The following is a 26,502-nucleotide window of genomic DNA, read 5'->3' as shown; positions in this document are numbered from 1 at the left end:
TTCTGCTCTCTGAACCAAACCCGCTTTACCTCGTCTTCTCACCGTCGAGTCACATCTTCAAACTAAAGTCGATCCCAAAATAAAACATTAAAACATGGAAAACACTAAATTATTAATGAAGCCTCTTGTTGTTTTGCTCTTGGATATTTTTACTTTCAGGGCTGGTGATTATTTTTCACATCATTTGGTTTTGGCATCTTGATGTTCCACCTGATATAAACATTTCATGTTTGCGTTACTAAAAGTAATAACCACATGTGAGCAGAAAACCTCCGACAATCATCCGATCTGAGTTATGAGCAGATTAAAGTTGGTTCCTTTGATCGGAACGAGTCCATAACGGCTCTGCATGGATCCACACGAACCAAACAAAACCAGGATGTAGGAATCGACGTTTTCCTCGAGTCCTTCTCACTAATCCGGCTGATTTGATAAGGAATCTCATTCCCGGAGCGAGCCGGCGCTCCGGGGCCATCCGACAGATCCCGCTCTACTTCAGACCGCCCCATCAATGCTATCTCCCGGCTCAGGGCAACCAGACAGGAAACGGGTGGGGGAGGGGCCTGGCTGCGATAGCAGCGGCCCCCGGCCCTCTGCCGGCCCTCCGCGGCCCCCTTTGGGGCCCTCGCCGCCAAGGAGACCCGAGCCGATCGATTCCTATCGACAAAGGCGGTAATTACATTTCATTAGCTTTCAGCGCTAATCCACACGGCGCTGCTGGTCAGACGAGACAAAGAACGGAAATAAACCCGCAAAGTTTCTGCAAACCTTTTGCAGAAACCGCCTGAAATATAAAAATGAGGTGAGATTCAGGTTCCGGAGCAAAAAATAGATTTTTCTGTGTATTTACATCCAATGCTGAGAAATTTTGGAAAAAAAACCTTTAAAAATCCTGTTCAATTCAAATCAAAAATGATTTGAATAACTTGTCCCAGAGAAACACTGTAAAAACACAAAATCTTAGCAGGTATTTTGGATTAGATTCTAGTGGAAATATTGGTGCACTTAAAATAACTCACAAGTAGCTTTTCTTGTTTAGAGTCAATAATTTATTAACATCAATGAATTAATTTTAGTTCAATGGCAGATAAATTAACTTAACATAGAGAAAATATATTGTTATAAGTCAGTGGTTCTTAACCTTTTCTGAGGTACCGAACCCACCAGTTTCATTTGCCCATTCACTGAACACTTCTGTAGTGATAAATAAAATATGATTTCCCCCCCCAAATTCAAGACATGATCACCACGTCTTCTTAAAGGTAGAGTCTCTGAGATCAGTTCTTCAAACTATAGTCAAGTGTTTTCAGCAAAGTTGATCTGACTGTCCAGGAACGAGCCAAGGTATTTAAATGTGCCACAGTTTCAACAGGTTGGCCATCGAGAGAAACTGGAACCACTTTAAGGTCTTTACATCATTTAATTAGCTCTACATTCTTAAGAGAATGAAAAACTAATAATAAATAATAAAGACTTGTATTATTCTGATTTAGTAATGTAATTATATTAGCTGTGTTACCACCCCCACGCCACTAGAGGCAGTAGCAACCCCGAAAAGATGCGACTAAACAGCAGATTTAGAAGTTCACCAAAAGCTACAGAATGTGGTAAAAACTGAGTTTTGCTGAAGTAAATAAAGACACAAGTTCAAATCCATGCTGAGAGTGGAGCTCCTTCAATCAGAGCTCCTCCGCAGCTCTGATTGGCTAAGCAATGCAACGTGATCCTCTGATTGGCTCAGCAATGTAACGTGATCCTCTGATTGGCTCAGCAACGTAACGTGATCCTCTGATTGGCTCAGCAATGTAACGTGATCCTCTGATTGGCTCAGCAACGTAACGTGATCCTCTGATTGGCTAAGCAATGTAACGTGATCCTCTGATTGGCTCAGCAACGTAACGTGATCCTCTGATTGGCTCAGCAACGTAACGTGATCCTCTGATTGGCTCAGCAATGTAACGTGATCCTCTGATTGGCTCAGCAACGTAACGTGATCCTCTGATTGGCTAAGCAATGTAACGTGATCCTCTGATTGGCTCAGCAATGTAACGTGATCCTCTGATTGGCTCAGCAATGTAACGTGATCCTCTGATTGGCTCAGCAACGTAACGTGATCCTCTGATTGGCTCAGCAACGTAACGTGATCCTCTGATTGGCTCAGCAACGTAACGTGATCCTCTGATTGGCTCAGCAACGTAACGTGATCCTCTGATTGGCTCAGCAACGTAACGTGATCCTCTGATTGGCTCAGCAATGTAACGTGATCCTCTGATTGGCTCAGCAACGTAACGTGATCCTCTGATTGGCTCAGCAACGTAACGTGATCCTCTGATTGGCTCAGCAACGTAACGTGATCCTCTGATTGGCTCAGCAATGTAACGTGATCCTCTGATTGGCTCAGCAACGTAACGTGATCCTCTGATTGGCTCAGCAATGTAACGTGATCCTCTGATTGGCTCAGCAATGTAACGTGATCCTCTGATTGGCTCAGCAATGTAACGTGATCCTCTGATTGGCTAAGCAATGTAACGTGATCCTCTGCAGTGATAGCAAAGCGGGGCGTCATCACGACTTTACACAAGTGAGTCTTTACCTCCAGCAGAGGCTCCGCTGAACCCCTGGGGTTCGACCGAACTCAGGTTAAGAACCACTGACAATAATCTGACAATGGAATAATTTATTTAAAAAAAACTTTTACATCTTACTGAAAAGTTAGTTTGTCTTATAGAAACTAGACTAAAACCACAAGCTAATGTTTTGTGTCTTTGCAGTGAAAATGTTGCTGTAACTCGTTACTGTAGGTGGCGAGGGGAAGACCTCCTGTAGCAGTCTGTATCGCAACGAATCTGAAGAAGCCTCTGACTGAAGACAGTCTCATGAAGAAGTTTATCCATAATTTTCTTGCTGTCATGTAAAATCCTTCTTCATCTCCAGAACAGAACCAGATTCTTCATCAGGTTTTTGTTGGACAGATTTTTAATATTTAGAAATATTCATACTGATTTTTGTGCATTCCGGATTAAAAAGATAAATAAAGCTTATTGAATGTTTCAGGTCAGAGAACCACTGAAGTCTGAACCTGAGAAACGGCCAAACCTTAAAATTCAGTGGAGAAAACACCAGAACCACTAAACAAAAATGACTTCATTCAGTGGAAAGTCAAGGAGTCAGGGATGTGCTTTCATCAGCAAATACCAGATTTTAAAAAGTAGCTGGAAATTATCACTTTTTTCCATCCCAGACCAGAAAAGGCTGATTTTCTCGGTTCCAACTGGTTCCAGTCTGTCCTGTGAACCATTAAACTGTTGTCATTTATAGAAAAGTCGACGATTATTTAGACGGAGAGTTACAAGGCAGCACCAACAATAATTCTGTCAAGAGGTTAAAGTTAAGAGTATTTATGGACTTTTTACGGCCTCACTTCTCTGGTAGATAAAAGCTGGTGGAAAAGTACGTCATGTTCTGGATCTTCTCTGGAAAACCCCCAAAGGAAAACGCCAAGGAGACGTCCAGATGACCAAACCTCAAACTAAAACTTTCTGTGCAACGAAGCAACAGTTCAGATCTTTCCATCCGACCATCATTCAACGAGACACTAAGACTGCAAACCCACCAACCCTGTTCAGTCCTGCTGAATTCCAACTCCGGTCCGCTTTAACCCGACTCCAGTCCATTTTACTCCGACTCTGGTCCGCTTTACTCCAACTCCAGTCCGCTTTAACCCGACTCCAGTCCGCTTTACCATTTACTCCGGCTCCGGTCTGTTCTACTCCGACTCCAGTCCGTTCTACTCCAACTCCAGTCCGCTTTAACCCGACTCCGGTCCGTTCTACTCCGGCTCCGGTCCGTTCTACTCCAACTCCAGTCCGCGTTAACCCGACTCCAGTCCGCTTTACCATTTACTCCGGCTCCGGTCCGTTCTACTCCAACTCCAGTCCGCGTTAACCCGACTCCAGTCCGCTTTACCATTTACTCCGGCTCCGGTCCGTTCTACTCCGACTCCAGTCCGTTCTACTCCAACTCCAGTCCGCTTTAACCCGACTCCAGTCCGCTTTACCATTTACTCCGGCTCCGGTCCGTTCTACTCCAACTCCAGTCTGCTTTAACCCGACTCCGGTCCGCTTTACCATTTACTCCGGCTCCGGTCCGTTCTACTCCGACTCCAGTCCGTTCTACTCCAACTCCGGTCCGCTTTAACCCGACTCCGGTCCGCTTTACCATTTACTCCGACTCCAGTCCGCTTTACTCCAACTCCAGTCCGCTTTAACCCGACTCCGGTCCGCTTTACCATTTACTCCGGCTCCGGTCCGTTCTACTCCGACTCCAGTCCGTTCTACTCCAACTCCAGTCCGTTTTAACCCGACTCCAGTCCGCTTTACCATTTACTCCGGCTCCGGTCCGTTCTACTCCAACTCCGGTCCGCTTTAACCCAACTCCAGTCCATTTTACTCCGACTCCAGTCCGCTTTACTCCAACTCCAGTCCGCTTTAACCCGACTCCGGTCCGCTTTACCATTTACTCCGGCTCCGGTCCGTTCTACTCCGACTCCAGTCCGTTCTACTCCAACTCCAGTCCGCTTTAACCCGACTCCAGTCCGCTTTACCATTTACTCTGGCTCCGGTCCGTTCTTCTCCAACTCCAGTCCGCTTTAACCCGACTCCGGTCCGCTTTACCATTTACTCCGGCTCCGGTCCGTTCTACTCCAACTCCGGTCCGCTTTAACCCAACTCCAGTCCATTTTACTCCGACTCCAGTCCGCTTTACTCCAACTCCAGTCCGCTTTAACCCGACTCCGGTCCGCTTTACCATTTACTCCGGCTCCGGTCCGTTCTACTCCGACTCCAGTCCGTTCTACTCCAACTCCAGTCCGCTTTAACCCGACTCCAGTCCGCTTTACCATTTACTCCGGCTCCGGTCCGTTCTACTCCGACTCCAGTTCGCTTTAACCCGACTCCAGTCCGCTTTACCATTTACTCCGGCTCCAGTCCGTTCTACTCCGACTCCAGTCCGTTCTACTCCAACTCCAGTCCGCTTTAACCCGACTCCAGTCCGCTTTACCATTTACTCCGGCTCCGGTCCGTTCTACTCCGACTCCAGTCCGTTCTACTCCAACTCCAGTCCGTTGTCCGACTCCGGTCTGCTTTAACCCGACTCCAGTCCGCTTTACTCCGACTCCGGTCTGCTTTAACTCGACTCCAGTCCGTTCTACTCCAACTCCGGTCTGCTTTAACCCGACTCCAGTCCGCTTTACTCCTACTCCGGTCCGCTTTAACTCGACTCCGGTCTGCTTTAACCTAACTCCGGTCCATTTACCTGTAAAGTCCAGTTTGCTTGGCGAGGTGTGAATGCGTGTCGAACGCTGGTCGTTCAAACCTCAGCCTGGGTTTGATTGAGGTGAACTCTGGTTTAGTCTGAATTCCCATGTGAACACCAGTAGAACCGAGTCTACCGGACCTTCAGGTGGGTCTTAAACTTTTCCACTTGGGCCCGTTCATCTCTTTCTGACCAGTGTCTTTAACCTTGGGGCCAAAGAGTCAGCCGTTCAACACAAAGCCTCTCTCTCCTCGCCGCTCCTCCCTCCTCCAGAGGAACTTGTCAAAATGTTAATTTGCCATTACAGTGAAGATATGGGCTTTGACCAAGACAAAGAGGCATTTCACTAAAGGTGAAGTGGTGAAAGAGCTGCAAGGGATTTTTTTCAGCTGCACGGTCTTCATAGATGAAGTGTTTTCACTCGTTTGTTCATGTTTTTAAAATATGGCATCATTTCATTCATTAGCAGGAAGCTGGTTAATAAGTTCAAGAGCATTAGTGAGGCTTTAATTAAAACAGCCAACCATTTATGTGGCGCTGTGGAAAATAAATGCATCCAATAAAGAATCGGTGATCTCAGCGTTGCTACTATCATGACAAACATTCGGGTTGAGGCTTTTCTTTGGGGCGCAATTTCAGAGCAATTAGCGCTGCTTTGTGGGAGAACAATCTGTGACATTTTCTCCTGGTCAGGGTTGGACCTGCTGCCGGGTGGAGGAATGAGACTTTGGTCACCGTGGACACTGAGAAACCCTCGTTAGCTTTAAGATTCAACGGAAACACCTGGTGCCAGGTGTGGACATCCTGACCTGGAGGCCTGAATCACCTGGTCTCTGTTTAGGATCGATGATGAAGATAGCGAAGAACAAAAGGTGAAGGAAGAACGTCGGAAAAGTCTCAGCACTGTCACAAACACTGAGGTCTTCAGCCAATCAGGGCTGAGGAAACTGGCACTGCTGCTCCTGGATTGGCTGCTTTAAAAACACCAGCCAATAGCATTGCTCATAGATATTTCAGCTCATCAATCTGCGATTTCTTTAAAATATTTTGGATATTCTCCGTGTAAAAATATTGAGAATAATTCAAAGTTATGTTCCATAGAAAAGTCTGAGATTACTGAACCTTCAGCAGGTGGAGTCCACTGTAAATAATAGAAAAACATTAAATAAAAGGTGAAAAAAACACATGTGCCACTTTAAAGAGTTGAATGTTCAATGCTAATGGTAGAAAAAAAGAAATCCTCTAATCTGTCTCAGTTGTCAAATAAAAGCTGAGAAGCCTCTGAAGTGTCTGATTGTGGCTGAAGCACAAAGAAAAACCTGGAACAGACTTTAAAATGCTGCTCATGTCGGGCTTTACGGCTCTGCTCCAGAACCAGAACCGCTCTGTTCTGATGACTGGCACCGGCTGAGGAGACGAAAAGCACAGCCAGCCGCTCACCTGGCTGGCTGGACGGACGTCACCGCCTGCTGACCCACATGCGTTTCTGAACTCCTCACTGGATGTGTGCAGGATCCCCAGGTGGGCGGCGGCTGCTGGAGCGTTCGGCGAGGAGTGGGAGGGTGACTGGGCGCCATGGCTGCTGTGGCAGAGCCGGCGTGGGCGGCGGCTAGCACATCGGAACGGGAGCGCGCCGTCCAATCGCTTTCAAGAGACGGGCGAGTGGGCGGATAATTACACGTATTCCTGTTGGAGGCGTCACGTTCCCATTGATGCACCGGGGTGAAACCAGGAGTGATGTAAGGAGGCGAGTGGGCGAGATGGGAAGACAGCAGACTCGTATAAGAGCTGCATTACTGAGAGCAATTAATTAGGCCTGTTTTCATCGCGTTATGCTCTCTTACTGTTAATGTCTGCTGCTTCATGCTGTTTAAGAAAAACACGTTTCTTTGTTAAGTTTCAGAAGATCTTTGACGAAGTGAGGAATGTTTTTGGGATTTACCACCTGCTGGTTTTATTGGGAAGTCCTGAAGTAGCCATGCTAAGCTAACAGCGTTCCTACCCGTCATGGCGGAGGAAGTTTCTCCTTCCTGGTTCAGTGTGGAGCCGTCAGATTCCTGCAGAAACCTGAAGGTCAGCTGCTGCTGCTGCTGCTCTGACACCGAACCATGACCTCAGGAGGTCGTTCAGATGACCCCGCATGAAATGACTGAATTATCTAGAGACTTTTCACATTCTCTCCAATAATCCATGATTTTAATCATTTTCTATTCTCTAATTATGGCTAAATGTCAGGAAATGTGTTTTTAAACTTCTGGAGTCTCATGATTGAACATGATCTTCTATTATATCCAAATCCACAGCAGCCATTTTGTTACAAGACTGGAAAAGTTTTGTATCATATCCAGACAAACACATTAAAACTGTCAACTGTTGTTATTGTTTGGTAGGAGGAAAAAAGCCAAACTTTAAATGCTGCAATTATTACAGTATAGTTATATTTTTGCTCATAGTTTGAAGATGATTGTGAGTAAAACTGTTAATAAATTAAAGATTTCACAGTGATCCAATCTGATGAGAATCGTCTCTAAACCTTTTCCTGGCTGGTTTGTTCGTGTTCCTGTGAAGTTCATGAGTTTCTCTGCATTAAATATTAGATTCATAGATAAATACTTCAGATTTCTGCCTTGGTTTGGGTCAGAACTACGAAGCCAAGCCCGACATTATGCAGAGCAGCGATGAGGTTGACCCCAGAGAGGAGATCTGATCGCAGAATAATGAGCTGTTTGATTAGCGCCGTGCTAACGAGGATGTGCTGAGAACATTAAAACGTTCTGAAAAGGCTGAAAACGGATCCGAGCCACAAACTGCAGCCGCTTCGGTTCGGCTCATCGGCCCCGAGGCCAGAGAGCAGCTGCAGCGGCCAGCCATCGCAGTGACCCGACCGGTCAGCGTGTGTGTGTGTGAGGACAGTGGCAGCTCGTTCTGAACTGCTTCTCCCTCACCTCCTGTTCCTGCAGTCTGGGCGAAATCACAGCTAAACGGTGGAGGATGATGGGACGATGGGGGTTCAGGGTATCTGAGACGAATTAGAGAGACATGATGAATGATGCAATATTTTCCTGCCAGAGGGAAACTATTGCACTTCAAATTAGGGGGTGACAGAGAGGGAAGAATGGGATGAATCCTGAGGAATAACGGGGTAAAGAGAGGAGGAGAGCCTCTCACCTGCTGGCAGAAACAAACCAGCGCTAATGTTCAGTTTGTCCCACTAATCACCTGATGATCAATACTCAAAACGCTTCAAATGAAGCTTCACCTGCAGCTGCTGTACAGACTGGAAACCAGTAAGAGACTGGGATCAGACTGGTCTGATCTAAAGAGGTTTATTCAGTCCCACTGGGAAACTGATGCAGTAAAACTAAGAGAAAAACAAAGTTAAACCAACATCAGATATAAATTCATACAGGAGAAGCAGCAGATTAATCAGAAACTGGTTACATTTACATGAGAATCTTTTGGGAAAAAATGACTTTTAGGAGTAAATTTGCTTCTTTTACTTGACTCATTTTATTATAAAGTATTTTTACGTATTTTCTACCCACTGAATGAAAAATAAAAATGTTTAAAAACTCACCAGACAAACCTGCAGTTTGTTAAAGTTTCATAAGATTTTTATTCAAAGAAATTTTTATTTTGCCTGATTTTATTTTAAATTATTGTAATTTTGGTTCTTAAAATACCAAAATTTCCACTTAACTTCATAATTTGTTCCACTGGATGATGTAATTTTAAAATATGAAATGATTGACAACTTGATCAAACTTTTTACCAAACACTATTTTAATCATTTCATGGACGGATATTTTCTACTTTTACTTCAGTGAAAACATGTTGATGTATTTCTGCTTCAGTGAATCCGAGGCAATCTGCTCTCAATCAATCAATCCTGCATGGCCAGACTTTTTACCCCACCACTCTTCGGTGTGGAAGTGCCATGAAACGGGTCGGAACAGTAATGAAACCAGAGGACAAACAGTTTCACTCACCGCTGCTCAGTCGGGGTTTGGGTCCGTCTGGGTGGATTTCTCTGACCCAAGACGTTTCGATGTGATCGTTGCCTGAAAGCGAACGAACCTGAGAACGGAAAACATTCAGTCAGATTGTAAACTGTTTACTGATTCAATAAAGATGCTGAACTAAACCAGAGGCTCCTGCGCTGCAGCACAGGACAGAGGAAGCTCGTTCACCACAAATCAACTTCTGTTAAACGTACAAAAACCTGGAGACGCGTTTTCATCCCGGCTTTAACCGGAGGAAGACTACAGGGTGACAAACCAGAGGAAGAACAGGGAAACGGGTCACATCCAACAGATGGAGATGAAATGTAGATGAAGGGAAGGTGGAAGGAGGAGGAGAGGAAGCAGGGATGGAGGCTGGAGCTGAGAGATCCAGGCTTCCGGTCCACTGATCAGCCAATCCAGAACCACAATCAGACTGACAGCCAGGAGCCCATCTCTGCCCCGCTCCACTTCACTGGGTTGATCTCACACACACACACACACACACACACACACACACACACACACACACACACACACACACACACACACACACACACACACACACACACACACACACACACACACACACACACACACCGGTACGACCCAAACCAATAACCTCCCGATCCTCTCAGATTCTCTGCGTCGGTCAGAGATGTGAAGTTTCTCCGAGCTCCAAAGACGTTCATTTTATTTTAATTGTCCCTTTGATGGATATGAAGACCTCGGGAGGAACGATCTAAATTACGTCCTACGTTACGACCGCATCACTGAGGTACAAGACATTCTGGAACCAGGCAAAACATAATGACCACTGCTGAACGGATTATTCTCCATAACCCAAAATTATCCATACTGCTGGCAAGTCTGGCTCTAAAGCAGCCATTTCTTCTATGAAAGAAAGTTTTTGAATCTGAAGATGGAGCTAAAGAAAGCGGAACAGATTTGGACTTTGACTAGGCCACTCCAAACCAGGCAAACCATCCCTTAATATCTCAGTGAATTAAAAAGGTTCTGTTAGCTGAATGTTCAGATTTTTGGCTCAAACTCCAACAAAACGCATCAAAGTTTGTTTGCAAAAACCTTTTCAAGGTGGATTATATGATGTGAACTCATTTCCTGTTCAGAGACATTTTTAATCTGATTGAAGACATTCAGTGAGTTAAAATAACTCATTTAAAATGAGCAGCTCTGAGGAGAATCGGAGCATTTTAACAACAATCATGATGATTTAATCAGGATGTGGAATAAAAAGAAGCCCTGAAAGCTTTAAGGCCGAACCGCATGTGAAAGCTTGTGTCAAGTACAACTGACATTTAATCGGCTCTCCAGGCTTGAAGCACTCAGTCTGAGGCTGTTTCTGCCAAACACAAAAATGCATTTTAATTTCAAAGGTAAACAACATTTACACTCAGGTGAAGTGGAGGCTGCTTTGTGAAACTAAACGAATGGAAGAATAAATGAACAAAGCAGTGGATGTTTTCCACCGTACAGATAATTCTCCACCTAAAATCATCAGGAAGCTGGAGGCTGGAGGCCGTCGCCTCCAAATCGCCCCTGAAGCTTCATCAGGCTTCCAGCTCCACTCAGTAATCACCATGTCTATGAGGAGGAACCCTGAGGAGAAACCGGGCCGGTGATGCCGACCCGGCGGGTTCCCGTCTCCCACCCGGACTCTGATGCTCTCACAGCTTCTGCTCCTGTTACGGCAGGTCAGTGTTTGTTTTCCTCATTTACGACGCAGGAAGAAAAGAGCAGATTGAAGGCTGTTTTGTTAAGGCGGCAGGGAAATGGGAATAAAATGTAAACATGCCAAACGCCTGTTTTCCCCTGGGAAATTAGTCCTGGTAAAGACGAGACGTCAGAACTCATTCGCACAGATTCACTCTGGCTCAGGAAGACGAGGCGGAGAGAGAAGGGAAGAGACAGGCTGCTTCAGGCAGCACAGCGGCGCGATGTGGCCGTCAGGACAGAGCAGACGAGGCCAGGACTTTATTTACATCACTGCAGCTTCTCCACTTCTACTCCAAGCTCATCAAACCTCCATCCACACCCAACCAGCTCAGATCTTGTGGGTCGCATTAGGAGAACTTCAGCTCAAGACTTGTCCTGCCCTGCTAGCCAACTGAAAGTGCATCAGAGCACATCGAGATGCAAACACCTCCAAATTGTGCAGAGGGTTTCTGGGAGGCAGAGGGATGAGCAGAAAAATAAACCCAAACCTTCGCTGCACAAACCAGAGTTCAGGTTTTACATTTAGGAGGATAAACCCATCAGGCTGAAGTTACTGTTTGGTGTCAGTGTAGCTTCTTCCTCCATAACGATGTTTAAACCGACTGAAGGTGGAGAAATCTCCCACATGGTCATCGAATGGAAGAGGAACGAACTGCAGGGTCACTCCAGAAATAAAGGCGAAAAAGAGACCGCTCCAAAAGCAGGAAGTGGACTAAATGCAGGGCATTCTGGGTAAATCCAACCAAAGCTAACATGCTAGCCTAGCGCTAGCAGCAGAAATGGCTCCTGGTCTTTAGCCTAAAGAGAAATCCTCCAGCCGCTAAAATCCTCCATCTTGTTTCCATCTGTTGAAGAAGGAAGTTGCTCTCAGCGTCTTCAGAGGTTTCTGTGTCGTTTCCTTCAGTGGTTCTTGGTGCAGCGCCCCCACAGGCCAGGAGGGGAACAGGTTGGTTTGACTCAGAGCAGCTGGAGGTGGAGCAGATGTTCTGGTTCCAGTAGAACCGGGTCGACCGGACCATCAGGAGGGAAAACTGTATTAGTTGGCAGCTTTTATGGATCCTGATGTTTTAACTTTCCTTACACTTTTTACTCCAAGGAGGTTTAATAAAACTCAGCTTTAAACAAACTTTCCTGCTCCGTTCAGAGTTTTAGTCAAACTGTGAATGCAGCACCAAACCTCCCAAACCTCCACCGGAGCTTCCTGTCCTTCATTCATTGGTGAATCCAGACAAATCAAGTTCAGACTCATTAGTCCAGAGCCTAGACTCCTTCTTTAATGCCTCTCTGTCTACATTACTGTCTTCAGCCTCACAGTAAGGAGAGTTTAGCCAGAAAGTCAGCCTCTTTCAGACTCGTCTGCTGTTTGAACTCTGGGAAGCATTGATGCTGCGCTGCTATGATGTGCTGTTAATTGGCAATTCTTGGGCTGGGAGCTCTAATGAACTTATCCTCTGCAGTCGAGTGAACTCTTGGTCAATTTGTACTAATGAAAGTGAGCTTTAATCAGGGGGTTTGATGGATTTTAAAAGCTGAACAAGAATTAACTTTCCAAGTTTTCTAAACAGATTGATTAGTTGAGGCAACAACAGGCTGCAGTTTCACTAAAACTATAATCCAGGAGCCGATTTGGAGACGAACTATCCTGTTCTCATCACCCAAGATGATTTTAAACTCACTTTAAATGCATTTTCTACCAAACAGGCAGGTGGGAAAACATTCCTGTTCCGTCAGTTTTACAGGAATAATGTTCAGGTTGAACTGTTACCTAACAGACGTTCGGAGATTCATTTGCGTCATTCTCCAAGGGAAAGCTGCTTTTTTCAAGGCGAACCTGAATCTCCATCTTTTCAAAAGCAGAATAAATCATGTTCTTTCACATCACTGTCCATTCAGCTGATTTATGAATAAAAGTCTTCCCTGGTCCAATTCAACGCAGCTTTATTTTGAAGAGCAGCGTCAGAAATAGACCTTAAACTGTTTCTCATGATGGAGTTTGTTCTAATTGTCTCTTTCAGAAACAGCAGGTGTGTTTCTGATTGCAGAGAAAGAAACATATTGGAATATTATTTACTCCGATGGTAAAGCGACGCAGCATGAGAGAAGCCAACAGAAAACGCAGACATCTCCAACGAGGACGGAGAAAAGCATTCTCATAAATCTGCTGCTTTACTGAATTACATTTTAAACACCAGGGAAACTTGTTTACAGCAAAATGTCATGAATTTCTTTGGTGGGTTTGGAGTCATTAAGCAATCTGGAATGTTGATATACGCTTCCACTGACCGGCAGACAATCTTTAACTCCACGTTGGGTTGACGTGTTTACTAGGCAGCAAAATGATTGCAGCCAACATACAGTATTTACATGCATTATTACCCAAATAATGCAGAGTTTATGGCTGAAGGGGCAAACATTCCTATCCGGTGACATTACAGACGCAGCTGGCGACAGACGAGGACGTTATTTTAAACAACCGGCGGATGATTAACGCGCCGAGCGGCCATACGTAGGGAGGAAGGAGTTCCTGAACAGAGAGCGCCGATGATTGGGGCAGTGATTGAGGTGGAGACACGGCAACACCAGGTCCTGATTTCTGTCAGGCAGGGGGTCTGATCAGAACCAAACTGGCTGTTGGCTTGTTGTTGGGGGACGGACGGCGAAGCAATCAAGCAGGAGAGGGAAGAATTATTTCTGATAAGTCGTCTGAGGGAAACATAATCATGGCTGTGCTGTGTGAGCCTGTGATGGGCATTAACATTTTTTTGTTGAAGCTTTCACGTTTTCCTCCCAGCTCCGGCTGTGAAATATTTTGGACTTGTTTGAAAGGTGTTCCTTCCTCCCCCAGCGACAGATGTGTCAAAGCATGAAGCTCTCCAGGGACTTCCTGAAGTGTCACCGGGAAGCTTTGCTACACACTTTCTTTGTAAGTAGAGCTGAATAATAGTGCTGTACTAAGCAGACTGGGCCAATTAGGTCCGATGGGACCGGCAGCCGATGTGTGAAAGTGTTTGCATGCATGTGGACGATCCTGGAGTCGCAGACAGACAGACAGCAGGACGGAACGTCAGAGTGCTGTCAGACATCTGCCTGCTTCTAACCGAACACACACACACACACACACACACACACACACACACACACACACACACACACACACACACACACACACACACACACACACGAGAGAGAGGAGGCAGCAGCAGCTCTGTCAGGAAGGAGTGTTTAGAAACCAGGCATGGCGAGTCGACAGACTCTGACCTACCAGCTGTCGGATTCACTGGAGACGGCAGCTGATAGATGTTGGATTAGTAGAAACAACGTTTCCTGCTTCAGTGAGCATGGTGTCGTTATACATCTACAATCGCAAAACATTTTTCATTTTCAAGACGGTCCTTCAAACGTTCGGCCTGCATTCCTGTTCAACTAACTCACCTCCTCCTGAACACGGAGTTCCTCCTGGTCGTGAACTCGGCTCCCTGCTCTTCACTCGGCTGAAACTGACCCAAACCAACAACAACCTGCTGAGGCGGCGGCGGCTTCAGAGCCTCATCTTTAACCTTCTCATCCACACCGTGTGGAGACTGCAGCACAAAAAGCAGCATCATGTTTTAGCTCAGGGTTTGACCCGCTCAGGCTCTGCTCTATACTGCCCCCGTGTGGCCGTCTAAAGTAGCTTTAAAAAACTAGCACGCATAATTCTGCACCTTGTTTAATCTGAAGTCTGATATATTTAATATTTTAAGTCTGAAACCCTGAAGTGAATGAGGAGAAGAATTCAGCAGGTCTGAGATGAATCAGTGGCTCGTTGCTGCGGTCCAGTGATTCGCGTCGGCCCTCTGGGTTTTCCTCCAACACTCCAGAAGGTTCCGCCTACACAACACACAGCGCCTCACACACATCCACCCGGGCCGTCTGCTCACACACACACCAACGCGACGCTCGCATCAGAATCCATTGAAATTACTCCTGATGGGGAAAACAGTCTGTTCCTCACACATTACCGCCCAGCCTGCCGTCCAGCTGTCCTCCGCTGCAGGATGACAAACCTGAGCTCTGATGTCACCACTCCCCCAGATTTGGAGTCAATAACAAGTTAATAACTTACTGGGAAATTTATGATTCAAATGTTACATAATGTCCAGGAACGCCAGAGCTGCGTCTCAACAAGTTGTTTTAATTCAGACGAAATGGGAAACCTGCAGAGTGCTGCATGCAGGCATGTCAATGGAAGGTTGAGTGGAAGGAAAAACTGAAGGTAGTCAAGTGATCTCACAGCACTGATGCAGAAATTCAAGCAAAAGGAGCCACAACCAAACTGTAAAAAGCCGCAGAGATGATTTGTGTTTTAAAAATCCAGAATAATGAAGTCTTAATTAAAACCAGAAGTTTACACAAACTGCTTCTTCTCTGAAGTTAAATCAGAATAAACTTCTCTGGTTTCAGGCCACAATTTAAATTATTTCTTCAGAATCAGAAGTTTATTTGGTTATTTTATTGTTTGCTCTGATCGTGAATAAATTTGACAGATTCCTTTTCATTTCTGCAGCTTTTAGAAAACAGAGATAAACGTAGAAGAGTTTTAAAAGAGAAGCATGTATAAATCTGAGTTTGTTTTTCAGGATTAAATCTCATTTTTGTTGTTATTCTCATTTCTAGTCTCTGCTGAAGTGAAACTCCTGCAGATCTTAACGCGGCTTTTTGTTGAAGTTTCCCTTCATCTGATGCTCAGACGGATCTCCCTGCGCGCCTGTTCATCCAGAGCAGGAAGTGATGCAGCTCATCCCGTCCCATCAGGGCGGGTTGGGTACGGCGCAGGGCGGGGCCGGACCCAGGAGCCCCTGCAGCTCCTGCAGCGCCGCTAATGTTCCCAACACCTTCAGAAGCCGCGGTCCCAGAGTGGATCATTAAGCTGGAGAATATCAGCAGCGCATGAAGCTGAGGTGGATCCAAACGGAGCTGGGATGAGACGAGGTTCTCCCTTTGTCTAAACGGGCCTCATTAGCGCCGCGCCGTATGCAGCTGGATGACGGCAGAGCAGCAGGAAACAAAAAGCAGCGTTAGGGGAGGAATGACAGGCAGGAGCGTCTAATCTGCTGTTAGACATCCGAATCAGAAGCAGCAACTGATCCGCTTCCTGTCAATTAGGTGCCAGGAAACTGAACGCACATTTGTCCAAGCGGGGAGGAGAAAACGCGCGACGCCCACCCAGCCAAACGGGCCGCGCAGCTCATCAAGCCGCAGCGGTGATTAGTCTATCCGGGGCCCAGCAGGCGGCGGCGGCGGCGCGTTTCCTTACAGGAGAGCGTGAGGAAAGCGCCGCCATGACGGCGAATCAAAACAGAGCAGAGAAGAAGAGCAGAGGGTGGTGATGCTCCAGCAATTAGTCTCCACCGACCAACAAGAAAGCCACTCGGTGCATTTCTCACTAACGCGCCTCATTTTTCCACCAAATGAGACGTTCTGGTGTCATTTCCTGAATGACGCCTAATTAAGTGAACCTGCAGCAGCTGCGACTCGCTCACAGCCCATCACGTCGTCGTACACAGAGGTTTGCTGCCACCTCTTCTGTCATAATCAGCCCCCAAACATAACGAGCTGAAATACGACGCAACTTTCCTGCAGGAACTTTTTTCACTAATGAGAGAAGGGGTCAGCGGTGGAGTTTGACCTTTTGTTGGGCTGCAGACGACATAAGCGGCGCTGCGGCGTGAGGAGTCACAGGGTGAAGAGGGGAAGTTTTCCTCCTCCTCCTCAGTCCGGCTGTCTGATGCGAGGCGCTGGACGGCCTCACACACCGAGCTTCACGTCGACATCAGCTGGAAAACATCCAGCAGTCCTAACAGGGCGCAGAGGAAACAGGTTTATATCAGCGACTGGCTAAAATCATGATCTAAGCTGGAAAAACTCTGAATCAAACCTCTAATAAACGTTAAAACACATCAACAGAAAGCAGATCTAGAAAAGTTTCCTCATTAAAACAGTTTCTGAAGTTTTGATTTTTAAAAGTGGTAACTTCAGTCGTTCAAAATGTTTAATTTTAAAATAAGTTAAATTGGGCCTCTGTCTCTTTAAGAAGCTCCTGCGTCTCAGCTGTGCTCCTCCATTTTGCTGTTTACAGGCAGTCTGATAACTGCTGCTGCTGCTAGTCTGGAGGAGCACAGGGCAAGCGTTTAGGCACCCTGAACGGTTGCCATGGAGATTAAATTATTTCTCAAACACGCATGAAAGAGTCAAGGAAACACTGCAGACATGATTATGAAGAAGGATTAATATTATAACATGATGTAAACTTTAAATAAGTTGATTTTATACATTATGGTCCCTTTAATGTCTAGTGATTCTCAGCATTGAGTTTATTTCAGTTTTCTTGAGTTTTTTTTAAAATAATATTCAAGTGAGAAATAATAAAATGTGGGAGGGATAATAAAAAACAAAAACAGGAATGTGAGATGGCAGGTGTGGAGAGAGAACAGGATGAAAAAGAAGATCTGAGGAAAAGCAGCAGGAGAAAAAGGGCAAAGCAGAGGAAGTTCAAAGTGTGAGAGGGAAACTGAAGGGTGATGAAGATCAGCAGGAACATTCTGTTCTCCCCCTAAATGTCAGTCCATCACGGCGCGCCGGCGCCCGCCTCGTCTGCCTGACGGATCGACGGCTTGTGTTTGCGCCGACAGCAGAGCAGGAGGCCAGCGATACGAGACGACGGCGTTCAAAACGGATCTGCATCAAAACGTCCATCAGACCAGAGAGACGAGCAGGAACACGATGAAGGACGGTGTGGAAACATCACAGGGTTTTATTAAATCAGACTCGAGCGTTTCACTAACTCTCCTTTAAACCTTTTAAACAACAATTCAGTTAAAATCCCACATCAAGAAGTTTGTTGGAGGCGCCATCATCGTCCATCACTTCCTGTTTACGCCAGTAGTAACGTCCGGTTGTTGATCATGTGACTCATGTTTCCGATAAACAAAATAAACTCGTTTCAATTCGTCTCAGAACCAGAACTTATTAAAAAATGATGTTTAAAGTTGGCACAATTACACGATGATCAATCAATCAATCAATCAATCAATCAATCAATCAATCAATCAATCAAATTTTATTTGTATAGCACATTTCAGCGGCAAGGCATTTCAAAGTGCTTTACATAATTAAAATAAAAACAGGAATAAACAGAGAGAAAGAGAAAAAGATTTTGAAAAAGATTAAAACAAAGAACAATAATAAAAAAGATGAAAACATTAAAATCTCAGAGTTTTAGTTAGAACGCCATGTAAAAGGGTACTCACACCTTAAAACCTTCATTAAAACATAAACAGTGAGAATAAGGAAATAAAAAGTAAAGATAAAAACATTAAAGACATCAAAACCCGCACTCTAACCCTAATTTAGCCATAAGCAACTCTAACCAGCTGGTTTTAAGTTTTAAAGGCTCTCAGTGTTTCAGCTGTTTTACAGTTTTCTGGAAGTTTGTTCCAAATCTGTGGTGCATAGAAGCTGAATGCTGCTTCTCCTCGTCTGGTTCTGGTTCTGGGGATGCAGAGCAGAACCAGAACCAGAACCTGAGGGGTCCAGACGGTTGGTACAGCAATAACAGATCTTTAATGTATTGTGGTGCTAAACCGTTCAGAGATTTATAAACTAACATCAGTATTTTAAAGTCTATTCTCTGAGCTACAGGGAGCCAGTGTAGGGACTTTAAAACTGGAGTTATGTCTCTATCTTCCTGGTTTTAGTCAGAACAGCAGCAGCAGCTCCTGGGTCGGCTGCAGCAGCTTCTGGATCGGCTGCAGCAGCATCTGGATCAGCTGCAGCTGTTTGATTGATTTATTAGTCAGACCTGTGAAGACGCTGCTGCAGGAATCAATGCGGCTAAAGATAAACACATGGATGAATTTCTCTAGATCTGAGACATACGTCCTCTAATCCTGGAGATGTTCTTCAGGTGACAGAAGGCCGACTTTGTGACTGTCTTAATGTGGCTCTGAAGGTTCAGGTCAGAGGTCAGAGGTCATCACTACTCCCAGGTTTCGGGCTGATCGCTGGTTTTCAGTTGTAATAACCGAAGCTGTGCGTTGATGATGTCATCAGTGGGCATGCAGCTCCTGAACCTGGCAGACTGGGTCAGAACCAGTTCAAACCACTGGGTGAAGCAGCCGCGTGTCGGTTTGACACATCCAACAGAAAGCCTGCTAGCTTGGCTTCGTCTTTTTCTACGTTCAGAAACATAATCGTGGTTTCAGTGCCGCAGTTTCAGGAAACGGCTTCCTAAAATGGTGAATCAGTGTTGCACACTCGAACAAAAGTGGTGTCGAGACATGCGGTGGTTGTAAATGTCCTTTACTTCCTTTTTTCTGAACATACAAACACGTTCATCGATCCGTGCGTTACACTATCACGGTTACATTCGCCATTTTTTTTCTTCTTCTTCCTCCTCGAAACTTAGGACCCTTCTGACCCGAGGCTGCCCCAAGTGTCATGGTTTTAGAAGTACACTGAACCCACATGCAGCAAAACACTCAGGAGAAATCTCGAGATCATAGGTTTATTAACAAACAGATCCGGGGGACTGTGGACCGGAGGCAGAGCAGAAATGCCAGGGCTGGGGAGCTGAGGGAGAGAGGGACCAGCCCGAGGGTGCTCGTCGGAGAAATCCGGGTCCAGCTGACGGATGGATAGGTCTCGGATTCGATCCGGCTCTCGGACTCGGTTCAACCTGGAGTGAGGAGATGGATTCGTTAGAGCACGCAGAATTAACAATGCAAGGCCTTCTTACTAGTTTCTGTTACCGCGGATATCAACACTCTGGCGAGGAAGTGTTGTCAGGCGGCTCCTCTTAAGCTCCTGGTGATGATCTGATGACCTGCAGGTGCGTGGTGGCACACCCGCGGGGTGGGGCGTCGGAAGGGAGCTGGGGACACCCCCCTCTGGTGGTAGCTGGCGGTGGCGCAGGGACGGAGGACGACAACACTAAGCGCCTGTTAGAAACTGATCACTGTCCAAACTTGTTTCACTCTCAGTCCGAATAGCTACCAACATACACGTGAATATTCCGCTAAACATGGACAATGAAACAGTGCTTTTAATAAAACAAAACATGCATAAGAACAGATAATAGACTCATATTTTACTGGAAGAGGGGGGGGGGGGGGTTCCTTGATCCAAAGTCCTCAGCAACTGATCCCCCACATCAGCTTCTGAAAGCAGTGAAGTGCTGGCGGTGATGTGCTGCAGCATCTTTTCAGACGCGGGTCGCCTCTGGGCGGCCTGCGTATGTTCACCGCGACCCGCTGGCCCGGTTCTGCAGCGCCAGGAGATCAGCGATCCGTTTGGTGCTTTCAGCCTCCCGATCACCTGAGACGCATCAGCTTCGCCGCTGATGGGCGACTGGAGCTGCTTCAGGTTCGATTCATGCAGCACATGTAATGTTTTAATATGAATCATATCAGAGCAGAAAGTCATTTAGAAATATGTCCCAGTAAAGATTGAAACCCTGAATGTTCCCTAAAACATCCCTCAGATTCTCACTGCGTCTGTGTGGTTTTATAAAGGGAGATGCTGAAGTAGGGGATGTGATCTCTGCTCACTATGAGGGATGGAAGGAGGTTTGAACTTCCTCTTTTCAACTCCAGTGAGATTTGGGGTCATAGGTCAGGTGCTATTTGAGATGCTAATCAGCTGCTAACAGCTTTAAAAACTGAAAGTAGAAAATTCTTCACTTTATACCAAAAACAGGAACCGTTTCCTAAATGTTGATCATTTATAAAGGAAGCTGGTTGTTGATTTGAGAAATGAACTTTTCCAGGTTCAAACTGCCTGATTTTAAAATGTCTGCAGCCGGTTGGGTCCCTGCGGTCCTTGGCCCTGATAGAACCGGGTCAGGCTGAGCCTCCGCTGCAGTTTCTCTCCCTTTCAGTGTTTTTTGAGTTGATTAAAAATTTTCCGTGCAGCTGCTGCGCTCCGACCCGAATGCTGAAAGGATCCCGGCCGCCCTCCGCCCCGAGGGGCTTTTACTCAGCCGACCTCATCCGAGAGCAGAACCCGACACAGGAAGCGCTCCTCCGACAGCCTGTCACACACTCACACACACACACACACACACACACACGCGCTGTGAGTCACCCACAGCCTCCGGTGTGTTTTCAGGTGTGTGTGCTGCCACCAACACCACCGCTGTCAATCAGCAGAGCGAGCGGCGCGCGGCCTCTTCTTTCTCTGCTGGTGCGGCTAACACACAAATACACATGTAGCTGCTTCACCTGCTGCGCTGCCGCCGCTGATGGACACTCTGCTGCTTCCATTACCGCCGTCTCCCTCTGCCTCTGTCCCCGTCGCTCTCCGACACAAAATGTGCACCTTGCTTCCAGCAGAGGTTTATTTTCCACTTTTACTGAAATGCAACACACACCCTTTTCTCCTGCTCCAGTCAACGTCGCACCGGCAGACAAGAGCGCGGGGTAATAACACGGAACAAACTGGAAACCTTTCTTCTGCCCCACAAACGGCAGAGGAGAGACGGCAGCAGCTCAATCACATCCCGCTATTAGAATCCTGCAGCTGTCTGACGGCAGAACTACAGACAGAGGACAGGAGGGCGTTTCCATCGAAACTCACATTTCAACATCTGGAAAAACATCCACATTTCTGAGTTTCAAAAGTCAGACATTTGCTAGAAAAAACTTTTCTAGAAAATTTCAGATAAATTTATTCATTTTTAGCAAATTGTCGACTTGAAACCCAGAAATTTCCATGTTTTCTCTAGTAAATTTCTAAAATCAATGTAAACAATTTTCTTGGAATGTCCAAACTTTTTCATCCAAATTTTTTTCAAACAAATTTTCTACTTTTGGAAAATGTTCAGACTAATCTCAAGAGTACTGGTCAGGTCCAAACTGTGACAGATGGACGTCTGATCAACAGGATGATTGACAGAGTGGTGATCGATCGGACATGTATGTTTGGAGACGGAACATTGTTGACGGATGGAATCATCTGCTGATGTTCCCGGTTCTGTCCGGGAACATAGACCCGGACAGAACCAACAACGTTCCAAAACTTCTCAATCGAGATTAACTACTGCTAACGTCGTCCGGCAGAGTGACGTTCGCTAACGGCGGCCGGTACAGCGACGTTCGCTAACGGCGCAGAGCGACGTTCGCTAACGGCGGCCTGTACAGCAACGTTCGCTAACGGCGACTGGCAGAGCAACGTTCGCTAACGGCGGCCTGTACAGCAACGTTCGCTAACGGCGGCCGGTACAGCAACGTTCGCTAACGGCGGCCGCAGAGCGACGTTCGCTAACGGTAGCCGGTACAGCAACGTTTGCTAACGGCGGCCTGTACAGCAACGTTCGCTAACAGTGGCCTGTACAGCGACGTTCGCTAACGACGGCCTGTACAGCAACGTTCGCTAACGGCGGCCGGTACAGCGACGTTCGCTAACGGCGGCCGGTACAGCGACGTTCGCTAACTGCGGCCGCAGAGCGACGTTCGCTAACGGCGGCCGGTACAGCAACGTTCGCTAACGGCGGCCAGCAGAGCGACGTTCGCTAACGGCGTCCATTACAGCGACATTCGCTAACGGCGACCGGCAGAGCGACGTTCGCTAACGGTGGCCGGTACAGCGACGTTCGCTGGCAGAGCGACGTTCGCTAACGGCGGCCAGCAGAGCGACGTTCGCTAACGGCGGCCAGCAGAGCGACGTTCGCTAACGGCGGCCGGCAGAGCGACGTTCGCTAACGGCGGCCAGCAGAGCGACGTTCGCTAACGGCGGCCGCAGAGCGAATGATGTTCATGTCTTTAATGACAGGATGCGAGTCTGCGGCCCGGCAGGCTGATTACAGGAACTGCTGAATAAATAAAAAAGGGCAATCAGAACTAAGTGAGAATCTTCCGTGACAAAATGTTCAGCAAAGAAAAAAACTGTTGATTACCTTGTTATTTTTTTACCAATGTGTCTGCTGCTCTAACGAGACTGGCTGTCTAATATATCTCACCAATTAGAGGAAAACACAAGCGAGGAACACACAGCAACATGCAATCAGCTGTGTCAGCTGCAGCAGTTATCCCACAATCCTCCTGGCCTTCGCACCTGTCACTGCAGGCGGACAAACATTGGCCTCCGCTGCTCATCCCGCTTTATTGTTTCTTTGTCTGCAGAACGGATGAGGAGCGCAGACTGAGCAGACAAAAGCAAGAATACAAAGTAAGAGTGGAAACAGCCCCGAGGGAGGCCTTGTCAGATAAACAATGAGACGCAATTAAATGACATTATTATAGAAAACTGGCTGCAGCCATGAGGGAGCGGAGGAGAGCCAGATTTACATCCTTCATTAGGTAACGTGGCTGTTTGAGACGGAAATGTTCCTCGTGTTGGGCATCCTTCTCACTCCGGAGCGCTGGCAGAGCCGCTCCATCATGGCCGCCCCTCACCGCCACGCTTCCAGCTCAAACGCCCACAGGAAGAAAGCTGGATGCATTCAAGCATTCTCCAAACTAATAAACCTGCTCTGGACTTAGCCCGTCTTAGTCTGAAGTGTCATTAGAAGTGGCAGGCGGCCGGTGAGGCCTTAAGACGCTGCCGCTCTCACCGCCGCTAATCCCCGCCAACAAAGTAAGCGGCTAAATGAATATATAAGGGAATAATACATGCAGACGTTCTCCCACTCGCAGCGTCGCAGGAGGTGATGCAGAAAGGCCGCGCTCCCACACTTCAAAGCGTCAGCGGAAATGCAAAGTCATGTAAACGGCGATCCGCCTTAAAAAGTAATCCGACATTCTGACAGCAGAAAAACATCTGACAAAGAAACGCAGACGGGGAGAATTTCCTTAAGTGGTAATAAAGGCTGGAGCTGATAAACACGGCAGGATTCCTGCTGCCGCTCCGGAGAGCAGGAGGTTCCTGAGGGGAGGAGCAGGAGGTTCCTGGGAGGACGTTCCTGGGAGGAGGAGGACGTTCCTGAGGGGAGGAGGATCCTGGGAGGAGGAGGTTCCTGGGAGGAGGAGGTTCCTGGGAGGAGGAGGTTACTGAGGGGAGGAGGAGGTTCCTGAGGGGAAGAGGAGGTTCCTGGGAGGACGTTCCTGGGAGGAGGAGGAGGATCCTGAGAGGAGGTTCCTGGGAGGAGCAGGAGGTTCCTGGGAGGAGGAGGTTCCTGGGAGGAGGAGGTTACTGAGGGGAGGAGGAGGTTCCTGGGAGGAGGAGGAGGTTCCTGGGAGGACGTTCCTGGGAGGAGGAGGAGGTTCCTGAGAGGAGGTTCCTGGGAGGAGGAGGAGGTTCCCAGCAGCAGGAGTCGCTGCCCGTCTCCCATCGGCTCACTGGAGACTCGCCCCCTCAGCCTGTGACTGCTGTGACTTGCTGACTTGGCGTTTCGTCCTCAGATCGTCGTCCTTCTCCACCTGAATGTTTGTTTCAGGAAGAGATTCTTTCAGCCTCTTGTCTTCTTTTGGTTCATCAAACCAAAAGAAGACAAGAGGCTGATTTTCCATTTCCAGTTAAAGTTTACATGTAAAATCTTTTCCTTCTGGATTCTCAGAAACTCGGATTATAGATAAAATTCCTCGTTTTGGTTGAGCTTCATACAACTTCCTGCTTCGCCGGCCTGCAAAGCCACACGATCGTTTCCACTCGTCTTCAGCTTTTAGTTCAGTAAAACTCATTCTTTATTCCTCAGACTCCAAGTAAATTTAATTTCCCAGAAATGCAGATTATAATTCATATGAAAGAAAATGCAATTCCTCCTGAATATTCATTTTTCCGATATTACAGGTCAAAGTTTCAAAAGGTCAAGAAATGGTTTTCCGTTTGGCTGCTGGCAAAATTCACCAGCGATCGATGAAAGATCCCACCTGGAGGGTTTATTCCCCGGCTCCCAGGAGGTTCCTGGGAGGAGGAGGAGGTTCCTGAGAGGAGGAGGTTCCTGGGAGGAGGAGGAGGTTCCTGAGAGGAGGAGGTTCCTGAGAGGAGGAGGAGGTTCCTGAGAGGAGGAGGTTCCTGAGAGGAGGAGGAGGTTCCTGAGAGGAGGAGGTTCCTGAGAGGAGGAGGTTCCTGAGAGGAGGAGGTTCCTGAGAGGAGGAGGAGGTTCCTGGGAGGAGGAGGTTCCTGAGAGGAGGTTCCTGGGAGGAGGAGGAGGTTCCTGAGAGGAGGAGGAGGTTCCTGGGAGGAGGAGGTTCCTGGGAGGAGGAGGTTCCTGAGAGGAGGAGGAGGTTCCTGGGAGGAGGAGGTTCCTGAGAGGAGGAGGAGGTTCCTGAGAGGAGGAGGTTCCTGAGAGGAGGAGGTTCCTGAGAGGAGGAGGAGGTTCCTGAGAGGAGGAGGTTCCTGAGAGGAGGTTCCTGGGAGGAGGAGGAGGTTCCTGGGAGGAGGAGGAGGTTCCTGGGAGGAGGAGGTTCCTGGGAGGAGGAGGTTCCTGAGAGGAGGAGGAGGTTCCTGGGAGGAGGAGGAGGTTCCTGAGAGGAGGAGGTTCCTGGGAGGAGGAGGAGGTTCCTGGGAGGAGGAGGTTCCTGGGAGGAGGAGGAGGTTCCTGAGAGGAGGAGGTTCCTGAGAGGAGGAGGAGGTTCCTGAGAGGAGGAGGTTCCTGAGAGGAGGTTCCTGGGAGGAGGAGGAGGTTCCTGGGAGGAGGAGGAGGTTCCTGAGAGGAGGAGGAGGTTCCTGGGAGGAGGAGGTTCCTGGAGGAGGAGGTTCCTGAGAGGAGGAGGAGGTGCCTGGGAGGAGGAGGTTCCTGGGAGGAGGAGGAGGTTCCTGGGAGGAGGAGGTTCCTGAGAGGAGGAGGTTCCTGGGAGGAGGAGGTTCCTGGGAGGAGGAGGTTCCTGGGAGGAGGAGGAGGTTCCTGGGAGGAGGTTCCTGAGAGGAGGAGGTTCCTGAGGAGGAGGAGGTTCCTGAGAGGAGGAGGAGGTTCCTGAGGAGGAGGAGGTTCCTGAGAGGAGGAGGAGGTTCCTGAGAGGAGGAGGTTCCTGAGAGGAGAGGAGGAGGTTCCTGAGAGGAGGAGGTTCCTGAGAGGAGGAGGTTCCGGAGGGGAGGAGGATCCTGAGGAGGAGGAGGTTCCTGAGAGGAGGAGGGTGCTGAGAGGAGGAGGAGGTTCCTGGGAGGAGGAGGTTCCTGGGAGGAGGAGGAGGTTCCTGAGAGGAGGAGGAGGTTCCTGGGAGGAGGAGGTTCCTGAGAGGAGGAGGTTCCTGAGAGGAGGAGGAGGTTCCTGGGAGGAGGAGGTTCCTGAGAGGAGGAGGAGGTTCCTGAGAGGAGGAGGTTCCTGAGAGGAGGAGGTTCCTGAGAGGAGGAGGAGGTTCCTGGGAGGAGGAGGTTCCTGAGAGGAGGAGGAGGTTCCTGAGAGGAGGAGGTTCCTGAGAGGAGGTTCCTGGGAGGAGGAGGAGGTTCCTGGGAGGAGGAGGAGGTTCCTGAGAGGAGGAGGAGGTTCCTGGGAGGAGGAGGTTCCTGGGAGGAGGAGGTTCCTGAGAGGAGGAGG

At 47.8% G+C, this 26,502-nt stretch overlaps 1 protein-coding gene and 1 long non-coding RNA gene across 4 annotated transcripts in view; both read right to left on the bottom strand.

Moving 5' to 3' along the window:
* The window catches only part of LOC145550135 (uncharacterized), a 99,130-nt gene that overhangs the window by 4,247 nt on the left and 68,381 nt on the right, over positions 1-26,502 (bottom strand). For 2 of the 3 annotated variants that reach the window (XR_014085992.1, XM_081603743.1), the window contains exons 2-3: positions 16,720-16,887; positions 9,303-9,390 (exon numbers count right to left, since the gene is read on the bottom strand). Coding sequence is in view for 1 of the 3 variants with exons in the window: in XM_081603743.1 (XP_081459869.1) it covers positions 9,303-9,390; positions 16,720-16,743 (112 nt within the window). In the remaining 2 variants the exon portion in view is untranslated. Of the gene's footprint in view, positions 1-8,032; positions 8,333-9,302; positions 9,391-16,719; positions 16,888-26,502 lie in introns of those variants that run through there. The other variant, XR_014085993.1, reaches the window with a different exon arrangement.
* LOC145550233 (uncharacterized) lies at positions 17,183-22,212 on the bottom strand. The gene is made up of 3 exons (XR_014086146.1): positions 21,311-22,212; positions 19,841-21,120; positions 17,183-19,767 (listed from the first exon to the last, which is right to left on the bottom strand). It is a non-coding gene; the product is annotated as an uncharacterized LOC145550233 (long non-coding RNA).

The sequence above is a fragment of the Poecilia reticulata genome, chromosome 23 (assembly GCF_904066995.2).
Source record: "Poecilia reticulata chromosome 23, P_reticulata-male-v2, whole genome shotgun sequence".
In the NCBI taxonomy this organism is placed as follows: Eukaryota; Metazoa; Chordata; class Actinopteri; order Cyprinodontiformes; family Poeciliidae; genus Poecilia; species Poecilia reticulata.
This window is presented reverse-complemented; position numbering and strand designations above follow the sequence as displayed.